Source organism: Mustela nivalis (assembly GCF_964662115.1).
Source record: "Mustela nivalis genome assembly, chromosome: 17".
NCBI classification, from domain to species: domain Eukaryota; kingdom Metazoa; phylum Chordata; class Mammalia; order Carnivora; family Mustelidae; genus Mustela; species Mustela nivalis.
In genome coordinates this window covers 50145997-50170263 of record NC_139036.1, presented here as the reverse complement: position 1 = coordinate 50170263, position 24267 = coordinate 50145997, and the positions used below count along the sequence as shown (strand labels likewise).

General features: G+C 37.4%; 1 protein-coding gene across 16 annotated transcripts in view; it reads right to left on the bottom strand.

The window, feature by feature from the left end:
* CEP112 (centrosomal protein 112) overlaps positions 1-24267 on the bottom strand; it is a 416468-nt gene that overhangs the window by 276187 nt on the left and 116014 nt on the right. For all 16 annotated transcript variants that reach the window (XM_082706657.1, XM_082706645.1, XM_082706644.1 and 13 more), the window contains one exon: positions 23747-23826. In XM_082706657.1, coding sequence (XP_082562783.1) covers positions 23747-23826 — 80 coding nt within the window. The remainder of the gene's footprint in view (positions 1-23746; positions 23827-24267) is intronic.

Here is a 24267-nt window from a genome sequence, read left to right as displayed (position 1 = left end):
CATCACACAGCCTATGAGAAAGCATGCCATCAGTAAAGCAAAATTTCTATGGGTAATATTTCCTAGAAACTTCGAACTTCACTGGCAGCTGACAAAGACTGTTCCTAGCTAGCTGCAGCTCTCCAACAGAACAGGAACATTATACAAATAGACATGGAGCAGAGACAGGACAATGCATCCCCAGATTACATGGTATACTAATGCCAGATGGTATCTGCAAAAATGCACACACAGTAGAAGTTCAGTGTTTGTGAAATAAAAAAAACAAGACTGCACAAAATTTACCTTGTTCAAGATTAAGTAATAAGGTATGAAAACACCAACTAGAGTCTGAAAGCTACTGCACAACCTGGGAATAGAAACACTTCAAATACACGGAAGAGTCACTTGTCAAAACGATCCCCTTTAATATCCAGAAGAAAGTAACAGGAACACTGTGAGGAGTCTGAATACAGAAGATGGTGTCTATGAAATAGGGGGTTACATCTTAAGAATGATCTAAGATAAAAAGGATACAATTAAGACTTAAGGCTGGGAAGTGATTAGAATAAAGAAGAGATAAAAAAAGAAAAACTTAGAGCAGAAGAAAAACTCATCATGGAAGTGTAAAAGAGGAGAAATGCAAGTGCGAAATGTCAAAGCAGTGATTTAGAAACCATCTTAAACATACATTCAGAGGACAAAAACACAAATAAAAACGTAAGAAAATTTGAAATATCAAAGAATAAAAGACATGGAAATGGACATAGAAGGAGGATGATAAATATATATTTACATATGTTTCATATATGCTAATATATTTATACTAATATATTTAGCATATATCGCATATAAATATATAGACATTTATGCTAATAGATTTAGCATATATAATGTATATTATATATAAGGAGGATACTAAATACATATTTATAAATGTTTATATATGCTAAATATATATGTATATTTATTAGATATTATGTATATTACATATGTATAAGCATACACGCATATTACATATTATATACATCGCATACATGTAGATGCATGTATATTGCATGTGATTACATACACGTATATTACAATATCTGTGTTATATATATTTTTCTTTCTTCAGAAAGAAGAGGAAAAACAAGTCCAAATTAGAGGGGGTCAACCCAGATGAAGTCACAGGATGCCCCTCCTCCCAGACACAAAATGTACAGCTGCAAGTGGAGTAATTAACTCTGAAAGAAATCCAGAAACTAGCTGAGTAACTCCTATGTTTGCCTGGCTCTGATAGAGAATGGGGCCTGCATTTACAAGTCCCACAGGGCTATGCAAACAAAGAAGTAGTTCTTAATGTCTGCAGGAATAACTCATGAATATACAACAGAGATGCATCACATTGGGTAAGAAAGACTGAAATGCACACACACACACCTGTCACAAGCACCCCCAGCACAATGCTGTGTAATAGGGAAGAAGCTCCCAACTCTCAGCTTATCCCTGAAGAGCAGAGTTGGGACCCTATCAATACACAAAAAATAAGGAAAAAGGAAAAAAGGCATACTGCTATAAAAAATCATCAAATCACAAAAAAAGAGAGCAAGAAAGGAACAAAGGAATTATGAAACAACCAGAAAACAATTAACAAAATGGCAACAGTAAATCCACAAACTATCAATGATTATTTTAAACGTAAATGGATTAAATACTCCAATGTAAAGACATGGAATGGCTAAGTAGGTAAAACAAGACCCAGCTACCTGATGCCTACAAAACATTCACTTCAGCTTTAGGACACATATAGACTAAAAGTGAAGGGATGAAAAAGTTATTGAGCAGGGGTAGATGTATACATCTATCATGCAAAACAGACTGCAAACCAAAGACTATAACAAGAGACAAAGAAGGTCATTATATAATGATAAAAGTGTCAATTCATCAAGAGGATATAACATTAGTAAATATTTATGCACCCAATAAAAGGAAGAAAGAAATATATGAAGCGAATATTAACAAACTGGAAGGGGAAAAAAGACAGTGGTATAGTAACAGTAAGGATACCAACAACCCATTATCAACAACAGATAGATCCTGCACAGAGAAAAACAATAAGGGAATGCTGGAATTCAGCTACACTTTACAACAAATGGACCCACAGATATTTACAGACTATTTCATCCAGTAGCAGTGGAGTACACATTCTTCTCAAGTACACATGAAACATTCTCCAGGACAGATGTTAAGCCACAAAACAAGTCTTAATAAATTTAAGGTTAAAATCACACAAAGCATCTTTCATACAACAGTACGAAACTAGAAATCAATTACAAGAAGAAAGCTGGAAAATGCATGCATATGTGAAGATTAAATAACATGCTACTGAATAATCAATGGATCAAAGAAGAAATCAAAAGAGAAATTACAAAACTATCTTGAGACCAATGAAAATGGAAACACATCAACCAAAATTATGGGATACAGCCACAGCAGGTCTAAGAGGATAGTTGATAGTGATAACACCTACATTTAAAAAAAGAAAGAAAGAAAGAAAGAAAGAAAGAAAGAAAGAAAGAAAGAAAGAAAGAAAGAAAGAAAGATCTCCCCCCCAAATCCCTAAATTTACATGAAAATGTATTCAACATCAGTAAACATTAGGGAAATGTGAATCAAAACCACAATGAAATATCACCACAAACCTGTTACAAAGACAAGAGAGAGCAAGTGCTGACAAGCATGCAGAAAAAGGGAATCCTCCTGCACTGTCGGTGGGAACGTAAACTGGTGCAGCCACTATGGAAACCAGTATTGAGGCTCCTCAAGAAGTTAAAAACAGATACAATAGGATCCAGCAATCTGGACATAGTTCACTTCTGGAACTATAACCAGCGGAGACAGAACCATGGCCTTGAAGAGGTATCTATATTTTCATATTCCTTGCAGCATTATTCACAATAGCCAAAGCATGGAAACAACTGAAGTGTCTATCTGTAGATGAATGGATCAAGAAAATGTGGTGTACATATACAATGTAGTATCACTATTTAAAAACGAAAAAAATTCTGTCATTTATAACAACATGAATGAACCTGGAGGACATTATGCTATGTGAAATAGGCCAGGCAGAAAAGGACAAAATACTGCATGATATCACTTACACATGGAATCTTTAAAAAAAAAAAAAAAAAGGTAACTCAGAAACAGAAGGTAGAAAAGTGATTGCTGGGAGCTAGACATGGGGAGAATAAAGGTTGGAAAGGGATATAAATGTTCAGCTGTAAGATGAATATGGAGTTAGGATCCAAAGTATAATATGGTAACTACAGTTGGTAACACTGTATTGTATAACTGAAATTTGCTTAAAGTGGAATGTATATTTTTAAAAATCATTTCAAGAGACGCCTGGATGGTGCAGTTGGTTAAGTGCCTGACTCTCGGTTTCAGCTCAGGTCGTAATCTCAGGGTCCTGCAATGAAGCCCCGCGGCAGGCTCTGCGCTCAGCATGGAGTCCACTTGGGATTCTCTCTCCCTCTCTCTCTGCACCCCGGACTGTGCCCACAAGCGCACTCTCACTTTCTCACTCTCTCTCTCAATCAAATAAATAAACAAATCTTTAAAACAAACAAATAAATAAATAAAAATCATTTAAAGAAGGCACATGATAATAGTAATAAAACAAAATTTGGGGGGTACATTATAACATCCATCTGTGATTTTTTAAGACATAACTCTTACAAAATTAGAAATGAACAGGGAATTTCCTTAACCTGATAAAGTGGACTCAAAAACCTTCAGGCAGGGGCACCTGTTGGCTCAGTCGATTGGGCACCTGCCTTCGACTCAGGTCGTCATGATCTCAGTGTCTTGTGGCAGGCGACATGTGAGCGTGGAGCCTGCTGGAGATTCTCTCTCTCCCTCTCTCTCTGCCTCATTCCCATCCCTCCAAACACACACATGTTCTCTCTCATTAAAAAATAAAAAATAAAAAAGTACTTCTGTCTGCTGGACCTTTCAATTAGAAAATATATTAAAAAAAGATAAAAATTCAAAATGGGATCATAAACTATATGTAAGAATAAATTAACAAAATATGTAAAATATATGTGTAGAAAATTGTAAACATTTAAAGCCATTAAAATAGGGGTCCATGGGGGCACCTGGGTGGCTCAGTGGTTTAAAACCTCTGCCTTCAGCTCGGGTCATGATCCCAGGGTCCTGGGATCGAGTCCCACATTGGGCTTTCAGCTCAGCAGGGAGCCTACTTCCCCTTCTCTCTCTGCCTGCCTCTCTGCTTCCTTGTGATCTCTCTCTGTCAAATAAATAAATAAAATCTTAAAAAAAAAAAAATAGGGGTCCATGGGTGACTCAGTCGGTTAGGGCTCTGACTCTTGGTTTTGGCTCAGGTCATGATTTCAGGATCCAGCGATCGAGCCCTGTATCGGGCTCCATGCTCAGGGGGCGTCTCCTTGAGGACTCTCTCTCTCTCTCTCTCTCCCCCTTTCCTCCCTTCCCCAGCTCATGTGTGCTCTCTCTCTCCCTCAAATAAATAAAGCTTAAAATCTATTAAAATAGACTAATAGAGAAATATACAATTTATGGAAGAAATAAACCAATCTAGTAAAATTTCTAATTCTACTTAATCTACAAAAACAATGCAAATATGATAAAATAACAACAGAATTTTAGTAAAACCTGATTCTGAAATTGAAATAGAAGAGCAAATAAGAATGGCTAAGACAATTTTAAAGAGCGTGGGAAAAAGAAAAAAGAGTAGAGTATGGGAGGGAATGTTATCACTGTATAAGAGTTCAAGGTTTATGTTCTCAGAGTAATTAAAATGGAGTAACTGTCAATAGCTCTATTTAATGTGATCATAAGCTATTTGGATTTTATTTGTGCTCTTCTGTAATTTTCCAATTTTTCTACAGTAAGTATATACTAGTTTTATAATAAAAACGAAGATAAACAATAGATACTTCGAAAAGTTTTCTCACTAGATAATGTCAGTATCCAGAGTTCACCCTCCAAGGACCCTGCATAGGTTCATTTTAACATACGCTCTCTATTCCAGTGGTAGAAAAAAAGTATTTCTCTCCTGGATTGGCCTAGAACAAAAGTGGCAGTGACCAATAACAAACTGTTTAAATAATTCAACTATAATATAATTTAACAGTTTCTGGTTACATTTAACCCTACCCTAACATATTAATCTAATTCCGTTTATGTAGAATCTGCAATGCTATCATTCACAGCAATCTTCTTGTTCCTTGCTCTACAAAATATCTAGGTTGTTGGAGGTAACTTTATAGGCAGATATAAAAATCTGACATATTTTCATTGAACAATACATCATGAATTGTATCTGATAATTTGCAAACTGAATTCATCTTTCAACTTAAATAGTCTTCGTTAAAACTAATACCCATCTTCCTTATTAAGTATCATAAGTTATGGTTACTTTAGATTGTAGTGGAACAGTTTTTATAATTAATCTTCCAAAAAACTTTTTAAAGAAGACAAATTTCTTTTAAAAGAAAACAAATTTGTTTTCTAAACAGAATAATTTTTCTTATCAAGGAAAAGATGTTTTCATTCACTTGCTATGCACAGAAATTTTAGCTTCTTTCTATATAGCTCCTTAATTCACTTTTTTATTCCATTTTAAAGTATATATAACTAGTAATACCTTAAGTTATTTTTTACCAACCTTACAAACAAAATGAACAAGCTGCAATCCCTCACTTTGGCAATATGTAAAACTGAATTTAGAATTATACGATTCAGCTACACTTTAAAATTCCTCCTGCACAAGACTGATTGAAGCTAGCTCTCCCTTTCTACCAAAATGCAAAATTCAAGCTCCTGGGTAAACTGGAAGGTTATTTTAATGGAACTTCATCCAAATTTTTAAAATAAGCAATGTTCCATTAAAAAAACAAACCTAATCAACATGTAGCTCATTCCCTCTTGGAATAATCACAAGATTATTTAGCATTCCATTTGTCTTCTTTTAAGATTAGTTTCCAGCAAATAAAAGTACAAAAATACTGTCATTTTAACATTGCAGTTTTATTATCTACACTCTAAGGCATTCCTATTTGAAGATTAATCCCCATTCCTACTAATATTTTAAATGTTGATTTATAACAACAAACAACCGAAAGATAAATGAAGGAGATTTTCAAGAACCTTATACGAAAGCTTTTCCACTCACGTTTAAAAATATAACTTATTTAAAAATATAACTTTAGGGGTAAATAATCTGTTTTCCACTGAAGGGACATTATAATTACTGTGTATATTCAGCAAGAAAAGACCGTGTTTTCTAAAATGTGTTGGAAAAATAACACCCCAAAAGTATTTCATAAATTTCCTCATTTTAAACAAAACTATGAAGTCAAGCAAAAGAAGAGATGCTACTCATCTTTATATAAATAAATAATTTTATAGAATGACTTCCAATAAACGAAATGGTAAATATTTAATGACTATCACTAACATTAAGAGTTGGCTTCAAGAGGAGTCAAGATGGCGGAGAAGTAGCAGGCCGAGACTACTTCAGCTAGCCGGAGATCAGCTAGATAGCTTATCTAAAGATTGCAAACACCTGCAAATCCATCGGCAGATCGAAGAGAAGAAGAACAGCAATTCTAGAAACAGAAAAACAACCACTTTCTGAAAGTTAGGACCAGCAGAGAAGTGAATCAAAAGCGACGGGAAGATAGACCCTGGGGGGAGGGGCCGGCTCCCGGCAAGCGGCGGAGCAACCGCGCACAAAATCAGGACTTTTAAAAGTCTGTTCCGCTGAGGGACATCGCTCCAGAGGCTACCCGGGGCAAAGCCCACACGGGGTCAGCGTGGCCTCAGGTCCCGCAGGGTCACAGAAGGATCGGGGGTGTCTGAGTGTCGCAGAGCTTGCGGGTATTGGAACGGGAAAGCCGGCTGCAGAGACAGAGCCGACAGTAAGCTCGCAGCTCGGGGTGACCTTGAACTGGTCACAGGCTCGGTGAGCTCGGAGCGCGGCCGGAGGTCAGGCAGACGGGAGTAACTGGGCGCGGTTCTCTGAGGGCGCACTGAGGAGTGCGGCCCTGGGCTCTCGGCTCCTCCAGGCCGGAGACCAGGAGGCCGCCATTTGTATTCCCCGTCCTCCGGAACTCTACGGAAAGCGCTCAGGGAACAAAAGCTCCTGAAAGCAAACCCGAGCGGATTACTCACCCCGGCCCCGGGTAAGGGCGGTGCAATTCCGCCTGGGGCAAAGACACTTGAGAATCACTACAACAGGCCCCTCCCCCAGAAGATCAACAAGAAATCCAGCCGAGACCAAGATCACCTACCAAGGAGTGCGGTTTCAATACCAAGGAGAGCAGCAGAATTCTAGAGGAGGAGAAAGCAAAGCACGGAACTGATGGCTTTTTCCCTGTGATTTTTTTTAGTCTTGCAGTTAATTTAATTTTTTTCTCTTTCTTTTTTTTTTTTTTTTTTTGCCTTCGGGTAAATTTTTTTTTTTTTTAACTGTTACCATTTTCTTTTTTAACGATTTTTTACTAGTTTATCTAATACATATATTTTTTCTTTTTTATATTTTTCTTAGGTGGTTTTTTTTTTAATTCTTTTCTTTTTTTTTCTTTCTTTTTTCTTTTTTTTTTTCTTTTTTTTCTTTCTTCCTTTTTGAACCTCTTTTTATCCCCTATCTCCCCCCTCACAATTTGGGATCTCTTCTAATTTGGTTAAAGCATATTCCTGGGGTTGTTGCCACCCTTTTAGTATTTTACTTGCCCCTTCATATACTCTTCTCTGGACAAAATGACAAGACGGAAAAATTCAACACAAAAAAAAGAACAAGAGGCAGTACCGAAGGCTAGGGACCTAATCAATACAGACATTGGTAATATGTCAGATCTAGAGTTCAGAATGACAATTCTCAAGGTTCTAGCCGGGCTCGAAAAAGGCATGGAAGATATTAGAGAAACCCTCTCGAGAGATATAAAAGCCCTTTCTGGAGAAATAAAAGAACTAAAATCTAACCAAGTTGAAATAAAAAAAGCTATTAATGAGGTGCAATCAAAAATGGAGGCTCTCACTGCTAGGATAAATGAGGCAGAAGAAAGAATTAGTGATATAGAAGACCAAATGACAGAGAATAAAGAAGCTGAGCAAAAGAGGGACAAACAGCTACTGGACCACGAGGGGAGAATTCGAGAGATAAGTGACACCATAAGACGAAAAAACATTAGAATAATTGGGATTCCAGAAGAAGAAGAAAGAGAGAGGGGAGCAGAAGGTATACTAGAGAGAATTATTGGGGAGAATTTCCCCAATATGGCAAAGGGAATGAGCATCAAAATTCAGGAGGTTCAGAGAACGCCCCTCAAAATCAATAAGAATAGGCCCACACCCCGTCACCTAATAGTAAAATTTACAAGTCTCAGTGAGAAAGAGAAAATCCTGAAAGCAGCCCGGGAAAAGAAGTCTGTAACATACAATGGTAAAAATATTAGATTGGCAGCTGACTTATCCACAGAGACCTGGCAGGCCAGAAAGAGCTGGCATGATATTTTCAGAGCACTAAATGAGAAAAACATGCAGCCCAGAATACTATATCCAGCTAGGCTATCATTGAAAATAGAAGGAGAGATTAAAAGCTTTCAGGACAAACAACAACTGAAAGAATTTGCAAACACCAAACCAGTTCTACAGGAAATCTTGAAAGGGGTCCTCTAAGCAAAGAGAGAGCGTACAAGTGGTAAATCAGAAAGGAACAGAGACCATATACAGTAACAGTCACCTTACAGGCAAAACAATGGCACTAAATTCATATCTCTCAATAGTTACCCTGAATGTTAATGGGCTAAATGCCCCTGTCAAAAGACACAGGGTATCAGGATGGATACAAAACCAAAACCCATCTATATGTTGCCTCCAAGAAACTCATTTTAAGCCCGAAGACACCTCCAGATTTAAAGTGAGGGGGTGGAAAAGAATTTACCATGCTAATGGACATCAGAAGAAAGCAGGAGTGGCAATCCTTATATCAGATCAATTAGATTTTAAGCCAAAGACTATCATAAGAGATGAGGAAGGACACTATATCATACTCAAAGGGTCTGTCCAACAAGAAGATTTAACAATTTTAAATATCTATGCCCCCAACGTTGGAGCAGCCAACTATATAAACCAATTAATAACAAAATCAAAGAAACACATCAACAATAATACAATAATAGTAGGGGACTTTAACACTCCCCTCACTGAAATGGACAGATCATCCAAGCAAAAGATCAGCAAGGAAATAAAGGCCTTAAACGACACACTGGACCAGATGGACATCACAGATATATTCAGAACATTTCATCCCAAAGCAACAGAATACACATTCTTCTCTAGTGCACATGGAACATTCTCCAGAATAGATCACATCCTCGGTCCTAAATCAGGACTCAACCGGTATCAAAAGATTGGGATCATTCCCTGCATATTTTCAGACCACAATGCTCTAAAGCTAGAACTCAACCACAAAAGGAAGTTTGAAAAAAACCCAAATACATGGAGACTAAACAGCATCCTTCTAAAGAATGAATGGGTCAACCGGGAAATTAAAAAAGAATTGAAAAAAATCATGGAAACAAATGATAATGAAAATACAACGGTTCAAAATCTGTGGGACACAACAAAGGCAGTCCTGAGAGGAAAATATATAGCAGTACAAGCCTTTCTCAAGAAACAAGAAAGGTCTCAGGTACACAATCTAACCCTACACCTAAAGGAGCTGGAAAAAGAACAAGAAAGAAACCCTAAGCCTAGCAGGAGAAGAGAAATCATAAAGATCAGAGCAGAAATCAATGAAATAGAAACCAAAAAAAACAATAGAACAAATCAACGAAAGTAGGAGCTGGTTCTTTGAAAGAATTAATAAAATTGATAAACCCCTGGCCCAACTTATCAAAAAGAAAAGAGAAAGGACCCAAATAAATAAAATCATGAATGAAAGAGGAGAGATCACAACTAACACCAAAGAAATACAAACTATTATAAGAACATACTATGAGCAACTCTACTCCAAGAAATTTGACAATCTGGAAGAAATGGATGCATTCCTAGAAACATATAAACTACCACAACTGAACCAGGAAGAAATAGAAAGCCTGAACAGACCCATAACCAGTAAGGAGATTGAAACAGTCATTAAAAATCTCCAAACAAACAAAAGCCCAGGGCCAGACGGCTTCCCGGGAGAATTCTACCAAACATTTAAAGAAGAACTAATTCCTATCCTCCTAAAACTGTTCCAAAAAATAGAAATGGAAGGAAAACTTCCAAACTCATTTTATGAGGCCACCATCACCTTGATCCCAAAACCAGGCAAGGATCCCATCAAAAAAGAGAGCTATAGACCAATATCCTTGATGAACACAGATGCGAAAATACTCAACAAAATACTAGCCAATAGGGTTCAACAGTACATTAAAAAGATTATTCACCACGACCAAGTGGGATTTATTCCAGGGCTGCAAGGTTGGTTCAACATCCGCAAATCAGTCAATGTGATACAACACATCAATAAAAGTAAGAACAAGAACCATATGATACTCTCAATAGATGCTGAAAAAGCATTTGACAAAGTACAGCATCCCTTCCTGATCAAAACTCTTCAAAGTGTAGGGATAGAGGGCACATACCTCAATATCATCAAAGCCATCTATGAAAAACCCACCGCAAATATCATTCTCAATGGAGAAAAACTGAAAGCTTTTCCGCTAAGGTCAGGAACACGGCAGGGATGTACATTATCACCACTGCTATTCAACATAGTACTAGAGGTCCTAGCCTCAGCAATCAGACAACAAAAGGAAATTAAAGGCATCCAAATCGGCAAAGAAGAAGTCAAATTATCACTCTTCGCAGATGATATGATACAATATGTGGAAAACCCAAAAGACTCCACTCCAAAACTGCTAGAACTTATACAGGAATTCAGTAAAGTGTCAGGATATAAAATCAATGCACAGAAATCAGTTGCATTTCTCTACACCAACAGCAAGACAGAAGAAAGGGAAATTAAGGAGTCAATCCCATTTACAATTGCACCCAAAACCATAAGATACCTAGGAATAAACCTAACCAAAGAGACACAGAATCTATACTCAGAAAACTATAAAGTACTCATGAAAGAAATTGAGGAAGACACAAAAAAATGGAAAAATGTTCCATGCTCCTGGATTGGAAGAATAAATATTGTGAAAATGTCTATGTTACCTAAAGCAATCTACACATTTAATGCAATTCCTATCAAAGTACCATCCATCTTTTTCAAAGAAATGGAACAAATAATTCTAAAATTTATATGGAACCAGAAAAGACCTCGAATAGCCAAAGGGATATTGAAAAAGAAAGCCAACATTGGTGGCATCACAATCCCGGACTTCAAGCTCTATTACAAAGCTGTCATCATCAAGACAGCATGGTACTGGCACAAAAACAGACCCATAGATCAATGGAACAGAATAGAGAGCCCAGAAATAGACTCTCAACTCTATGGTCAACTAATCTTCAACAAAGCAGGAAAGAATGTCCAATGGAAAAAAGACAGCCTCTTCAATAAATGGTGCTGGGAAAATTGGACAGCCACATGCAGAAAAATGAAATTGGACCATTTCCTTACACCACACACGAAAATAGACTCAAAATGGATGAAGGACCTCAATGTGCGAAAGGAATCCATCAAAATCCTTGAGGAGAACACAGGCAGCAACCTCTTCGACCTCAGCCGCAGCAACATCTTCCTAGGAACAACGCCAAAGGCAAGGGAAGCAAGGGCAAAAATGAACTACTGGGATTTCATCAAGATCAAAAGCTTTTGCACAGCAAAGGAAACAGTTAACAAAATCAAAAGACAACTGACAGAATGGGAGAAGATATTTGCAAACGACATATCAGATAAAGGACTAGTGTCCAGAATCTATAAAGAACTTAGCAAACTCAACACCCAAAGAACAAATAATCCAATCAAGAAATGGGCAGAGGACATGAACAGACATTTCTGCAAAGAAGACATCCAGATGGCTAACAGACACATGAAAAAGTGCTCCATATCACTCGGCATCAGGGAAATACAAATCAAAACCACAATGCGATATCATCTCACACCAGTCAGAATGGCTAAAATCAACAAGTCAGGAAATGACAGATGCTGGCGAGGATGCAGAGAAAGGGGAACCCTCCTCCACTGTTGGTGGGAATGCAAGCTGGTGCAGCCACTCTGGAAAACAGCATGGAGGTTCCTCAAAATGTTGAAAATAGAACTGCCCTATGACCCAGCAATTGCACTATTGGGTATTTACCCTAAAGATACAAACGTAGTGATCCAAAGGGGCACGTGTACTCGAATGTTTATAGCAGCAATGTCCACAATAGCCAAACTATGGAAAGAACCTAGATGTCCATCAACAGATGAATGGATCAAGAAGATGTGGTATATATACACAATGGAATACTATGCAGCCATCAAAAGAAATGAAATCTTGCCATTTGCGACAACATGGATGGAACTAGAGCGTATCATGCTTAGCGAAATAAGTCAAGCGGAGAAAGACAACTATCATATGATCTCCCTGATATGAGGAAGTGGTGATGCAACATGGGGGCTTAAGTGGGTAGGAGAAGAATAAATGAAACAAGATGGGATGGGAGGGAGACAAACCATAAGTGACTCTTAATCTCACAAAACAAACTGAGGGTTGCTGGGGGGAGGGGGTTTGGGAGAAAGGGGTGGTATTATGGACATTGGGGAGGGTATGTGTTTTGGTGAGTGCTGTGAAGTGTGTAAACCTGGTGATCCACAGACCTGTACCCCTGGGGATAAAAATATATGTTTATAAAAAATAAAAAATTATATTAAAAAAAAAAGAGTTGGCTTCAAAGCAAAAAAATAAAAAATTTAAAAATATATATATATAAAACTTAAGAACATTATATATACATAATTCAAGAACATTCTAAATTACTATAGAAAATAGTAAGAGCTTTTTCCTAATAATTTTATGTGCAAATTATATTGTACTTGACAAAGCAGTGGTACCTGAAAATATGATCATATATTTTTTTAAAAACCAGCTATTGATAGCAGGAATCTTTAATGGAGGCAGGAACATTTTAAAAATCAATAATAAAATAAGTCTTCAAGAAACTGTCATATTTTTTCCTTACTTGTAATACTTGCTCAATTAGCTTATCATCACCCATTCACCAACTTGCATGCCCATGAATCAGATCACTCGTGTCTTTGATCCTCCCAAACAAAGTTGATTCATATAATGACTGTGTTCTCAGCAAAAGAGGTTCAAAACTACACAAGGGTATAGTAAAAGTGAGGGAAGGCCTCCAATAATTTCTTCCCTTTCATTCCCAACCCACCTGAATCCCCTGCTAACTTCACGGTTCTTTGATAATGCCATTAAATAGTCGAAAAGACTGTCTTCTCCATATATGCATCTAGCTTGGCACAATATAAAAAACTGGATGAAGTCATATATCTGACATAAATGTGTATATGCGCCTACCAAAAGAAACCTAACAGGAATGTTCATTGCAGCACTATTACTAACATCCCCAAGGTAGGAACTGACAATAGAATGGATAAATACTTTGTGGTATGTTCACTTTGAAATGTTATTCAACACATGAGAATAAACTACAATGCTATGTAACAATACGGTCTCAGAAACCTAAAGTCTGAGCAAGAGAAGCTCATTCCTGTCCAACTGCATCCAGAGTACTGGAGGATGAGCTGCGTGACTACAGGCTAGGAAGAGGCTGGGAGAATGGCAGACGGGTCTCTCGTGGGGCATTCACAGGACTCAGGTCCTAGTCACTGCATCATGGACTCCACCAAGAAGCCTTCCCATGAGCCACTGGGAAGACCCTATGCACAGGCCAGCTCCTGCGTGAGCGCCCGGTGGCAGCAACCAGAGCAAGCTTGAGCAAATGGCTAATGAGAAAGCATAAAAAGCCAGTCTAAATCTGAGGGCCAGGATGAGCCCACAGACGTGGGTATTAGCGCCATTTCTATAAAAACAGCAGAGTCTGTGGGCTCTTGGCCAGATATCTTGCAGGATCAAAAAAAAAAAAAAAAAAAGGCACACAAGCTTAAGAATCCCACCACAAGACGGAAGAAGAAGCACGAAGCAGGTATACTCTACAAAGGCTGAGAAAGCCTCCGAATAACTAGCAGGGCTGAAGGAAGGTATTTCTCTCCTGAAGGCAATTAGTAAAGACCCTTGGTAGGAGACTGCTATGTCAAATGTGAAGATGGCAACGCGGAAAGTCAAGGAATGTGAAAAATCAAGGAAACATGACGCCACCAGGGGATCACAATCATCTAGCACCTGGCCTGAAAGACATGGAGATCTGCAATGTACATGATAAATACAAAATACATTTTTAAAGGAAACTCTGAAACACCAAAAGACAATTCAGTGCAATCAAGAAAATAGCATATAAACAAAATAAGAAGTTTAACAAAGAGACAGAAATTATTAAAAAAGAACCAAATAGAAATTCTGGAGTTGAAGAATACAAGGAGTGAGACGATGAATGCAACAGAGAGAAAGAGAAAGAACCGACATCATCCAGAGCAATATGGATCAGGCTGCAAAAATCTATGAGACAGAAGACAGGAAGAGAGGAACTTTGACATTACCCAGTTGGAGGGAAAAAAAAAATGAAAAAGGATAAATAAAGCCTACATGAACTATCAAAAGAACCAATTGGCGAATTACTGAAGTTTCAGACAAAGAGAGAAGAGAGTAGGAAGTTTATTTAAAGAAATGATGGCTGAGGGGCACCTGGGTGGCTCAGTCGTTACACGGCTGTCTTCAGCTCAGGTTATGAACACCGGGTCCTGGTATCGAGCCCTGCATCAGGCTCTCTGCTCAGCGGGGAGCCTGCTTCTCCCTCTCCCACTCCCCCTGCTTGTGTTCCCTGCTTGTGTTCCCTCTCTCACTGTCTCTCTCTCTCTCCCTCTGTGCCAAATAAATAACTAAAATCTTTTAATGGAAAACAGTACGGAGAACCCTCAAAAAATTAAAAACAGAACCACCATATGCTCCAGCAATACTACATGTGGGAATATACACAAAGGAAATGAAAACACCAACTCAAAAATGTATCTCTACCCCCATGTTCATAGTAGCCTTATTTACAATAGCCAGGGCATGGAAACAACCTAAGTGTCCATCGACAGACGGATGGATAGAGAAGCTGTGATATGTATAACACACACACACACACAGTGAATATTACTCAGCCATAAAAAGAAGGAAATCCTGTCATCTGCAACAACATGAAGTGGCCTTGAGGGCATCATGCTAAGTAAAATAAGTCAGACTGAGAAAGACAAATACTGCGTGATATCCTTTATATAACGAATCTTTTAAAAAGCCCAATTCACAGAAAACTAGTAAAATGGTGAAAACCAGGACTAGAAGGGAAGGGACAAGGGGGAGATGTCTGTTAAAGAGTACAAAACTTCCAGTTACTAGTTGATTAAGTTCTTGGGATCGAATATACACAGCATGGTGATTAGAGTTAACCATACTGTATTATACCCTTGAAAGTGGCTAAGAAAGTAGATCTTAATTGTTCTCACCACAAAAAAGAAATGGTAATTTTGCAAGCTGACAAAGGTGTTAGCTAAGGCTACAGTGATCATCATTTCATAATATAAAAGTATATCCAATCAACACACTGTATGCCTTAAGCTTAATGTTCTATGTCAATTATACCTTAATAAAGCTGGCAACAAATTTTAATAATAAAAAGTAAACATCTTTAAATGTGTTTCTCCTGAGATCATGAGATAAAATTTTCAAGTGAAGTCCTTTTACTTCATGTTTCCACTTCCTCAGCCATCTATGCTACTCCTACACAGAATAAAAATATAAAGCAGGGGAGCTTTTCCGTCAGTGTTATCTCTCGGAATTTATCTGTGAAAGTTCATTCTGACTCTGAATTTTTAAAAAGGCACTGAGATGAAGCTGAAGAGTTCCAGAGAAGCTGCCTTTATATCCTGCCACAGCCTCACCGCCTTCAGTCTGCTGCCTTTCACATGGACTGTTACTGGGTCTTCGTCTCCCTTACGTTCCTGTTTCCAATTTCTTGTTACTCATACGTTTGATATTCTCACTCCTGCCAGGATAATCTCCCCAAAGTACAGGTCAGGCATGAGATTCACCTACCTTGAAATAGTAGGATATTTAGGTGTTAGGAAAGGCAGCCTCATACATGCAGTCTTTTGAGCCCCCCTCCCCCAACTCAGCCACGTAAGAACGGGCCTGGGGCTTGGAACACTTCTCAACAGAGAAAGACCCCCCAGAGCCTGTGCTGGGCTTATCACCTTGTTGGGGAGTATTTCTCCCTGTTTCAGGTTAAAGGATGCTCTTTTGTCTTTGCTTGAAGTGTGTGCATCATCTGGCACCTGGCCAAACCCACTGTTAGATCTGTCCTCTACAGGAGAGGACAGAGTCTTTCTACTGCAGCATAGGAGAACTAGGCAAATTGCCTTGGGACAGCCATCAGGAGAGAGCCATGGTCCATGGTGGACTGGGCCCACTCCTGAAGCTAATCTTGCTCTATCTCTTCTCTATGTAAGTAAAGCGTTGTTCCATTCAATGCTTGATTGTGTTGTGCTCCTGATGACTCCAATACTAAGACACAGTAGGCAGAAATGTTTGGACTCCTGTTCCTGGTGGTTGGCACTGTGATGATCTCCGCTATACTCCATGTAGTTGGAGCCCTCCCCAGGGTCTGGGAACCAGTGCATGGTGCTTTATACTCTTGGGATTAATAACCAGTGCATGTAATTTGCTCTAACATTAGGAATAAAAATATGTGTATTACAATCAGATTCAAGTTTATAAAATAAGATTCATAAATTAAAAGTGGAAAATGAATCTATGTATTAAATGTGAATTCCCATAAGAAAACTTAAAGCATGTCAAAAATGTCAAAATAATTTCTCATGGTGAATACCTTTTACTTTCATTAAGAATATCCTAATTGAGGGTGCCTGGGTGGCTCAGTGGGTTATAAAGCCTCTGCCTTCGGCTCAGGTCATGAACTCAGGGTCCTGGGATCAAGAGCCGCATCAGGTTCTCTGCTCAGCAGGAAGCCTGCCTCCCCCTCTCTCTCTGCCTGCCTCTCTGCCTACTTGTGATCTGTCTCTGTCAAATAAATAAATAAAATCTTAAAAAATATATCCTTATTGTACATTTATTAGAAAGCTGTATTTCCTATTCTATATTCCATAGGCTTCCTAATGGCCTATCTTAAAATCTTGTAGCACAGAATCCCTTCATTCTAGGTGACAAAAATTCTCACCTTTAAAAAAAAGTATTCTCACCTAGCCTTATATTATATGAAATACAAGAAAGTTTTCTTTTTTCCCCAATCAAAACCCCAAATAATTAGACTTCAGATTTCCAGAGGCTATCCAGATTTATCGCCTGTTCTAGCCCATGCTGACAAAAAGATTTAGGTCACGTTGAAAGGGTGGCGAAACTCTGAGGAACTGGGGGACACATGTATTTTAGGACATGTAAAATATACATGAATTCTTTTTAAGTACCTTATTCTTGCCAAGCAGAGCCCACCATTATTAATACCGCATAATTCTTCCTTCTAAAATCTGTATTGGTTTCTTTTATCTTTTACTCCTAAGCTACAAACATAACATATATTCTTCGTATTGGAATAGAGAGGAACAGAGAGGAAAAAGGGAACGTCACTCCTACTCTAGCACCAAACACGGTCACTTACATCTATTTCCAGGCCGTTTTCAGCGCATCTGCAGGAGCATCCCCGCGCACGCGCATGTGCACACACCACACACACAATCTGCTTTCTCAATGTATCCCTCCAACAAAGTTGAAACATCAGAGAGTTAAATAACCCAGAAGCAACATATTAGGGCTACAATAGCTTAGATCTCCACAAAATGCTGAAATAAATCTCAGTATGAGGAGTTCAACTTTTACTAAAGGTCAAAATAAGAAGTGGTCGGTTAACATTGACCCCAAAATGATTGTCAAAGATCTTGTCCCTTATTACTTATTCCTTTTGGTCCGAAAAAAATCAATTATGATAATTTCCTTCTAAAATCTGGTGCTGTAAGGGATCTTTTGGGGTGATGGAAATGTTCTAAAATTGAACCATGGTGATACTGTAAATTTACTAAAAAGCACTGAACTGTATGCTTAAAATGAGTAAATATTAGGGTGTGATAATTATACCTCAATAAAGCTGCTTGTTTAAAAAAAAAAAATGATGCCAGGGAAAGATTACTTCTTCGGAAGAACTTGTTTGCATCCTTTGATAAGGCAATGAGAAACAAAATTTTAAGAGCTCATATACCTATGGAACAGACATTGTTCTAAATGCTTGTACTAACGTGTCCAAGCCTCTCAACAATTTTAGGAGTAAGATCTTATTACTGTCCTCATTTTACAGATGTAAAGACTGCATCGCACAGAAGTTAAGCACCACATCCAAGGTCACACATCTAGTAAGCTGAGCAGGAATTCGGATCTGTGACACCTGGGTCCAGAGTCCATGCTCTTAACCTATGCTAATGCCTCCCAAAACCATATCAAAGAGTTCAGGCCAGGGCAAATTTAGAATTTAAATACAGAAATAATTTTATTTCTGGTACAATAATATGTCCCTCTCTCTACATGACTATGTTATATTTTAATTTTATGTTAATATTTGTTTATATTATAAAAGTCATTTCAGTCTGTTTTAAAAATAGATTTTTACTTTTCTTATAATTCGTTCACTCTAGGTATTATAAATCCATTATATACCATTATTATAAATATATGAACTATTTACTTGCTGAAAGAAACTCTACTAGAAGTTACTACTATTTCTCCAGAAGAAAACTTAGATTCTGCATACACGCAGAGAAAAACATCACACAAAGGATGAACGTGACACAGTCTGAACATCTGAGTTGACAGAAACTGGTCAAGCAAAGCCGAATAAGCAGCAAAGACACTTAGGAGGTGCTCAGGCAACTGCACTTCCAAAGGATATCATGGGCAGAGGTGGTTAAGCAGACTGATGCTGGGCTTCCTATAAATTACCAACCTGAACTCTTGAAATCATGCCTGAAACACTTATTTTTCCTTTCAATACAAAATTTCTACTTCTACAAACAGTGCAGCAATCCCAACAATAGTTTAATGGAAGGCAAAAGAACTATTTTAGGGGCGCCTGGGTGGCTCAGTGGATTAAGCCGCTGCCTTCGGCTCAGGTCATGATCTCAGTGTCCTGGGATCGAGCCCCGCATCGGGCTCTTTGCTCAGCGGGAGCCTGCTTCCTCCTCTCTCTCTGCCTGACTCTCCGCCTACTTGTGATCTTTCTCTCTGTCAAATAAATTAATAAAATCTTTAAAAAAAAAAAAAAAGTACTATTTTATACTAAGTTGGTAAAATGAAATCAACAATATCTGATGTTACCAACTAAAGCAGGAAAAACACATCTAACTTCCAGAACACCACCCAGTGGTCTGTGTGGACAGTGCCCTCCATCTTGGGGGCACTAATACCTAGTGAGCCATACTACGGTACTAACAAATAGTGTATTATGCAACACAAAGCCTGCACAGCTATGCACAGTGGCCACAGCCGAGCCCTTGCTTGCTCTGTCCCGTACTGTGTACTCAATACCAACAAAGATCCTAGGAGAAAATAGGTGTTGGGAGGAATTCATAAACATATTTGATTAAAATCAGATATAAGGCATTGGATGGCTACAGGAGAAGTATACATAAAGCAAGTGATGCCCCAAAGAGTTTTGCATTCTTCATACAGAATCACATGGTTTGTACAAAAGTGCAGGGATATAAAATCCATACCTCATTCTGTGTGAAACGTCAAACCTAGAACATACAACTTCCTACGTATTTCAATTTTCATACTACATACCTTAATAGTCAAAATACTAAGCACACATGTTTAATACGGAAGAACCAACTTGTGCTATTTAAGTAACACAAATTTATTATGACTAATGTCTCTCAAAAAAAGAGCTGTAGAATGGCAGAAAAAAAGACCTTAACAAATGGGAAGGCCTCTCATCTTCTTACATAAAAAAAGACAACACTAAAAGGTATCAATTCTTCCTTTGTTGAACTATACATGTTCAGTAGTATCAACAAAAAGCCCAATTTTTTTAACTAGACAGATAATTGTAAAAACCAGAAAGCCCATGTATGTGTATATATATATGTACATATATATACATGCTACACACACAAATACACATATATGTATATATTATACACACGTGTATAAGTTATACGCACATGTATATATACATGCTACACACGCATATATACATACATATACACACATATATACATACATATATACATGCATATATATGTATATATACGTGTGTGTGTGTGTGTGTGTGTAGCATGAGGGTAGAAATAGTTGTAACATTTATAATTTGACAATGCAAAAAATAGTTAAAATGGATCAGAATAAATCTGTTTCAAGGCAGTTTTATATTTTACTGCAAAAGAAGAATTTGAAAGGTATCAATTAAAAAGATGACTTTGGAATGTTTCATTAAATACTTTAAAATAGACAATGTACAGGGGCACCTGGTTCAGCTGGTAACATGCCCAGCTCTTGGCTTTGGCTCAGGTCGCGATCTCAGGCTTGTGAGATCAATCCCTGTGCCAGGCTCCATGCTTAGTGCAGACTCTGCTTGAGATTCTCGCTCTCCCTCTCCCTCTGCCCATCCCCCACTTAAGCATATATATGTATGTGTGTGTGTGCATGCACACATGCCCTCTCTCTAAAATAAAAAATAAAATCTTAAAAGACAATGTATATAATAATCTCAGGACAATATTTCATTATTTTTATAGCACTGAAAACTTAAATATCAAATTTGTTAAATATGTGAATATTGAAAAAGAAATAAACCAAATCTATACTGTCTACCCCTATTGTCCATAGATTTTAACTTCTCAAAAAACAAAAACAAAAACTTATTCAGTGTTAGTTTTTCAAAGAGTTATACTGAATTACCTTATTATATGTGGTTATTTTCCATTCATTAGTCTACCAAGCTGCCCACATATTTCAATCACTTATCTTTGAAGAACAAAAAATGAACATATACAAATCATACCATTGATAGTTTCAGACAGCTTTCAGTTATTGGAGGTTATTAAAATTATTTGCTAGGATAAAAATAAAGTAGGAAGCAAAAACACTTGGGATGTGTGTAGAATAAAAACTCTAAGTAGTACAATGATATCAAACTAGTTTTATTTCTGAAGAACAGTAACAATAGACAAATGAGCTTTAAGGAGTTAGCGTTTACAGCGAATGCTGACCTCAAATCAGGGCTCCTGTTAAGAAACAAGAGGCTCTCAGGTATCAGCTTGACCCCTTAACTGAAGATTGAGTTGAATATATTTATCATGTGTTCACACGTGTATGAATTCCTACGTATGAACTCCTATATTCCTGTTCTCTGCTGTCCTCTACCATACACTCAACACGTTTATCCTTATTAAGGATAAACCCTTAATAAGCGGACGAAAGGAGGGTTACATGAATGAATGCCACTACATTCTAAAGTGAGACTTTCCATTTTGTACGTATTAATTACAGAAAAGGTTTTGCTAATAATTAAGGCAAATTTCTATACCATATAGCTGTTTCTTAGAAAACATGGACTTGGCTTTGGACCCACTGGGTCTAACATGATTCTTAGATTCAAAAGCAGTAGCAGTCACCCTCTACCCTCCAGACTGTTTTCCTCTGGGGCCGCAGCCAGCTCGTGCTGTTCACTCTAAAGTTCAGGGCACACAAGAACTTCCTCTGCTTCTCTCAGGCCCAGCTGCTCTTGCTACCCCAGGGGCTATCCTGTGAGGATCATACAGACTTTTAGTTGAATGAAAACATTACCTACACAGGGAATGGGAGAAACAGGCCTACAGGGGAATTTTAGTAAATAGCCTTTCAATCCCAAGTAAAATTTGGTATTTTGGTAAGGATCCTTAAAGCTTTAATGAGTGTTATGTGGCCCAGGGAATGCTAATGTTGTATACAGAAAACCAAGAGGCCTAAGGGTTCTTTCAAAATGTATCAGTGAACAATAAAAGATACTATACTGTTTTCATAAACTCCCAATATCCCACTGAAAAAATCTTTCTGAATTTCCAATTGCACTTACTGTCAACAACTTGAGTATTTGGTCTTGCAAATGCCTAACGTGGACTATACCAAATCATTAAGAATAGCATTCTGTCTTGAGCTGTATCTCTAAACCTTCTACTTATTTTAGCATCTTACCACAATCTATAGACACCTTAAGTACCAAACACTATTTGTTGGTGTACTGTTATTTAAAGGGGTTATCGCTTCCATTAGGGGTATAAAATGCGAATCAATAAACCAATGGAAAAAGTATAAAGAAATTTAAAAAGAACAGAGACAAAGTAGAACAAAAGAGAAATGAGAAGTACTACAAATTGGATAGATGAAGAAAGTTATTAATCAACATTGTAAGGAGGAAAAATGAATGAAGAATAAAGGGAGGGCATCCTTTCATGAAGGAAGCAACAACACCCTCATTTGATCACTCACCAAATTAGAGTATAAAATACACTTATTAATCTTTAATGAATATTATGGTTCTCATCTGACTTTATCTAATTCATACATGGTGATGTGAACAAATAAGCACTAAGTCCTTGTGCAGATAAAAATTGATATTCATAATGTCTTAGTACATAAATTATTGTTAAGATGTCCTATACGATAACTCAGCTAATACATTTTCTTAAAACAAGCAAAACAAGGGAGAAGAAATGATTACATCATCTGCCAGGCAGAATCTGATACTAAGTTTGCTTGGTTCTGGGTGTTCTTTTTGGCCTTTCTGCAAGTTATTCTTGTTTGAAGGTTTGAGGGAGAAAGAAAAATCAAATTAGCTAACTCTCTGGGATGGGAGTAGCTAGATATAACACTCAAGTTAGCTTCCCTTCTTAAATCACTTTTTTGAGTCAGGTACCCTGTTCTTATCACTCTGTAATATAATTGCCAAAGTTTCTGAAAATCTTTCCAACCGATTCTAAGGTCCTCTGGGAAGAGACTATGCATTGCCTGACGCGTGGTGGAAACTCAGTATTTATTGACTAAATCGATGTTTTTCAGCTAAAAACTGAATGATAAAACCTACTGATAAGTAGGGCCTAATCAACCTAGTAAATGAATGGAGAAGATAAATAAAATCTGACACTTTAATGTGTATATTTAAGTGTTATATCATGAGACAAAATCTTTTCCAAACAATGCCTATGTAATAGTCCATTTTCAAATATAACTGGAATATTTCATTACCAAAATTTCTCAAAAAAAAATATACAGAAGAATTTCTAAATGTCCTAAGACCTAAATCTTGGTTTTTTTCTTTTTTTAATCTGCTTTCATTTAAGAGGAAGAAAGCATCTAAAACCACTAAGTTCTATTTTCTTACATTCCTATCACTTAAAAACAGATGAACTGATTTTTTCCTTTGAAAAAAAAAAATATGTGCTGGCTAGCAATAAAATGCAGAAAATGGAGATTCATGGTGGAAAACCAAACTAAACCACAGCAAGGCTCTTAGAAAAATATGATGTTTAATTCTAGTTACTTAATGTGGCTCACCGTCTAGAACAAGAGTATTTTGTAATTAAAAACACTACAGTTTTACTCACTTCAGTGCCTCCTCACATTTATGGATTTTCTTTTGAGCATCTTCTTTCTCTTTATCACGTTCACTCTGCAGGTCATGAATCTGCCACGACAACAACATGCAAAAGTTACCAGAAGACAAGCACTCAGAGGAGAAATGCAAACAATCGAACAGTCATCTTCAATCTATTTTTTTTTTTTGAACGTTGTGAACTTTTTTTTTTAATTAACATATAATGTATTATTAGCCCCACAGGTACAGGTCTATGAATCGCCAGGTTTACACACTTCACAGAACTCATTCAATATATTTTCAATGTAAAATTAGATTTAGATATTTCAAGACCGAGACTTGGTTAACCATAACCATTTACCACCCAACGATGTCAATACTATACTTCAGTACCAGTTGCCGGGCCGAAGTTAGTAATTGTTTGAGGCTACCTGTACGTGGATTTCCTGTAAAATAAGCTGATGTGTAAGAAATTCAAAAGGAGCAGTCACTTGTGAATTTTCTTGAACTTACACAGTAGCCAAAGGAAAG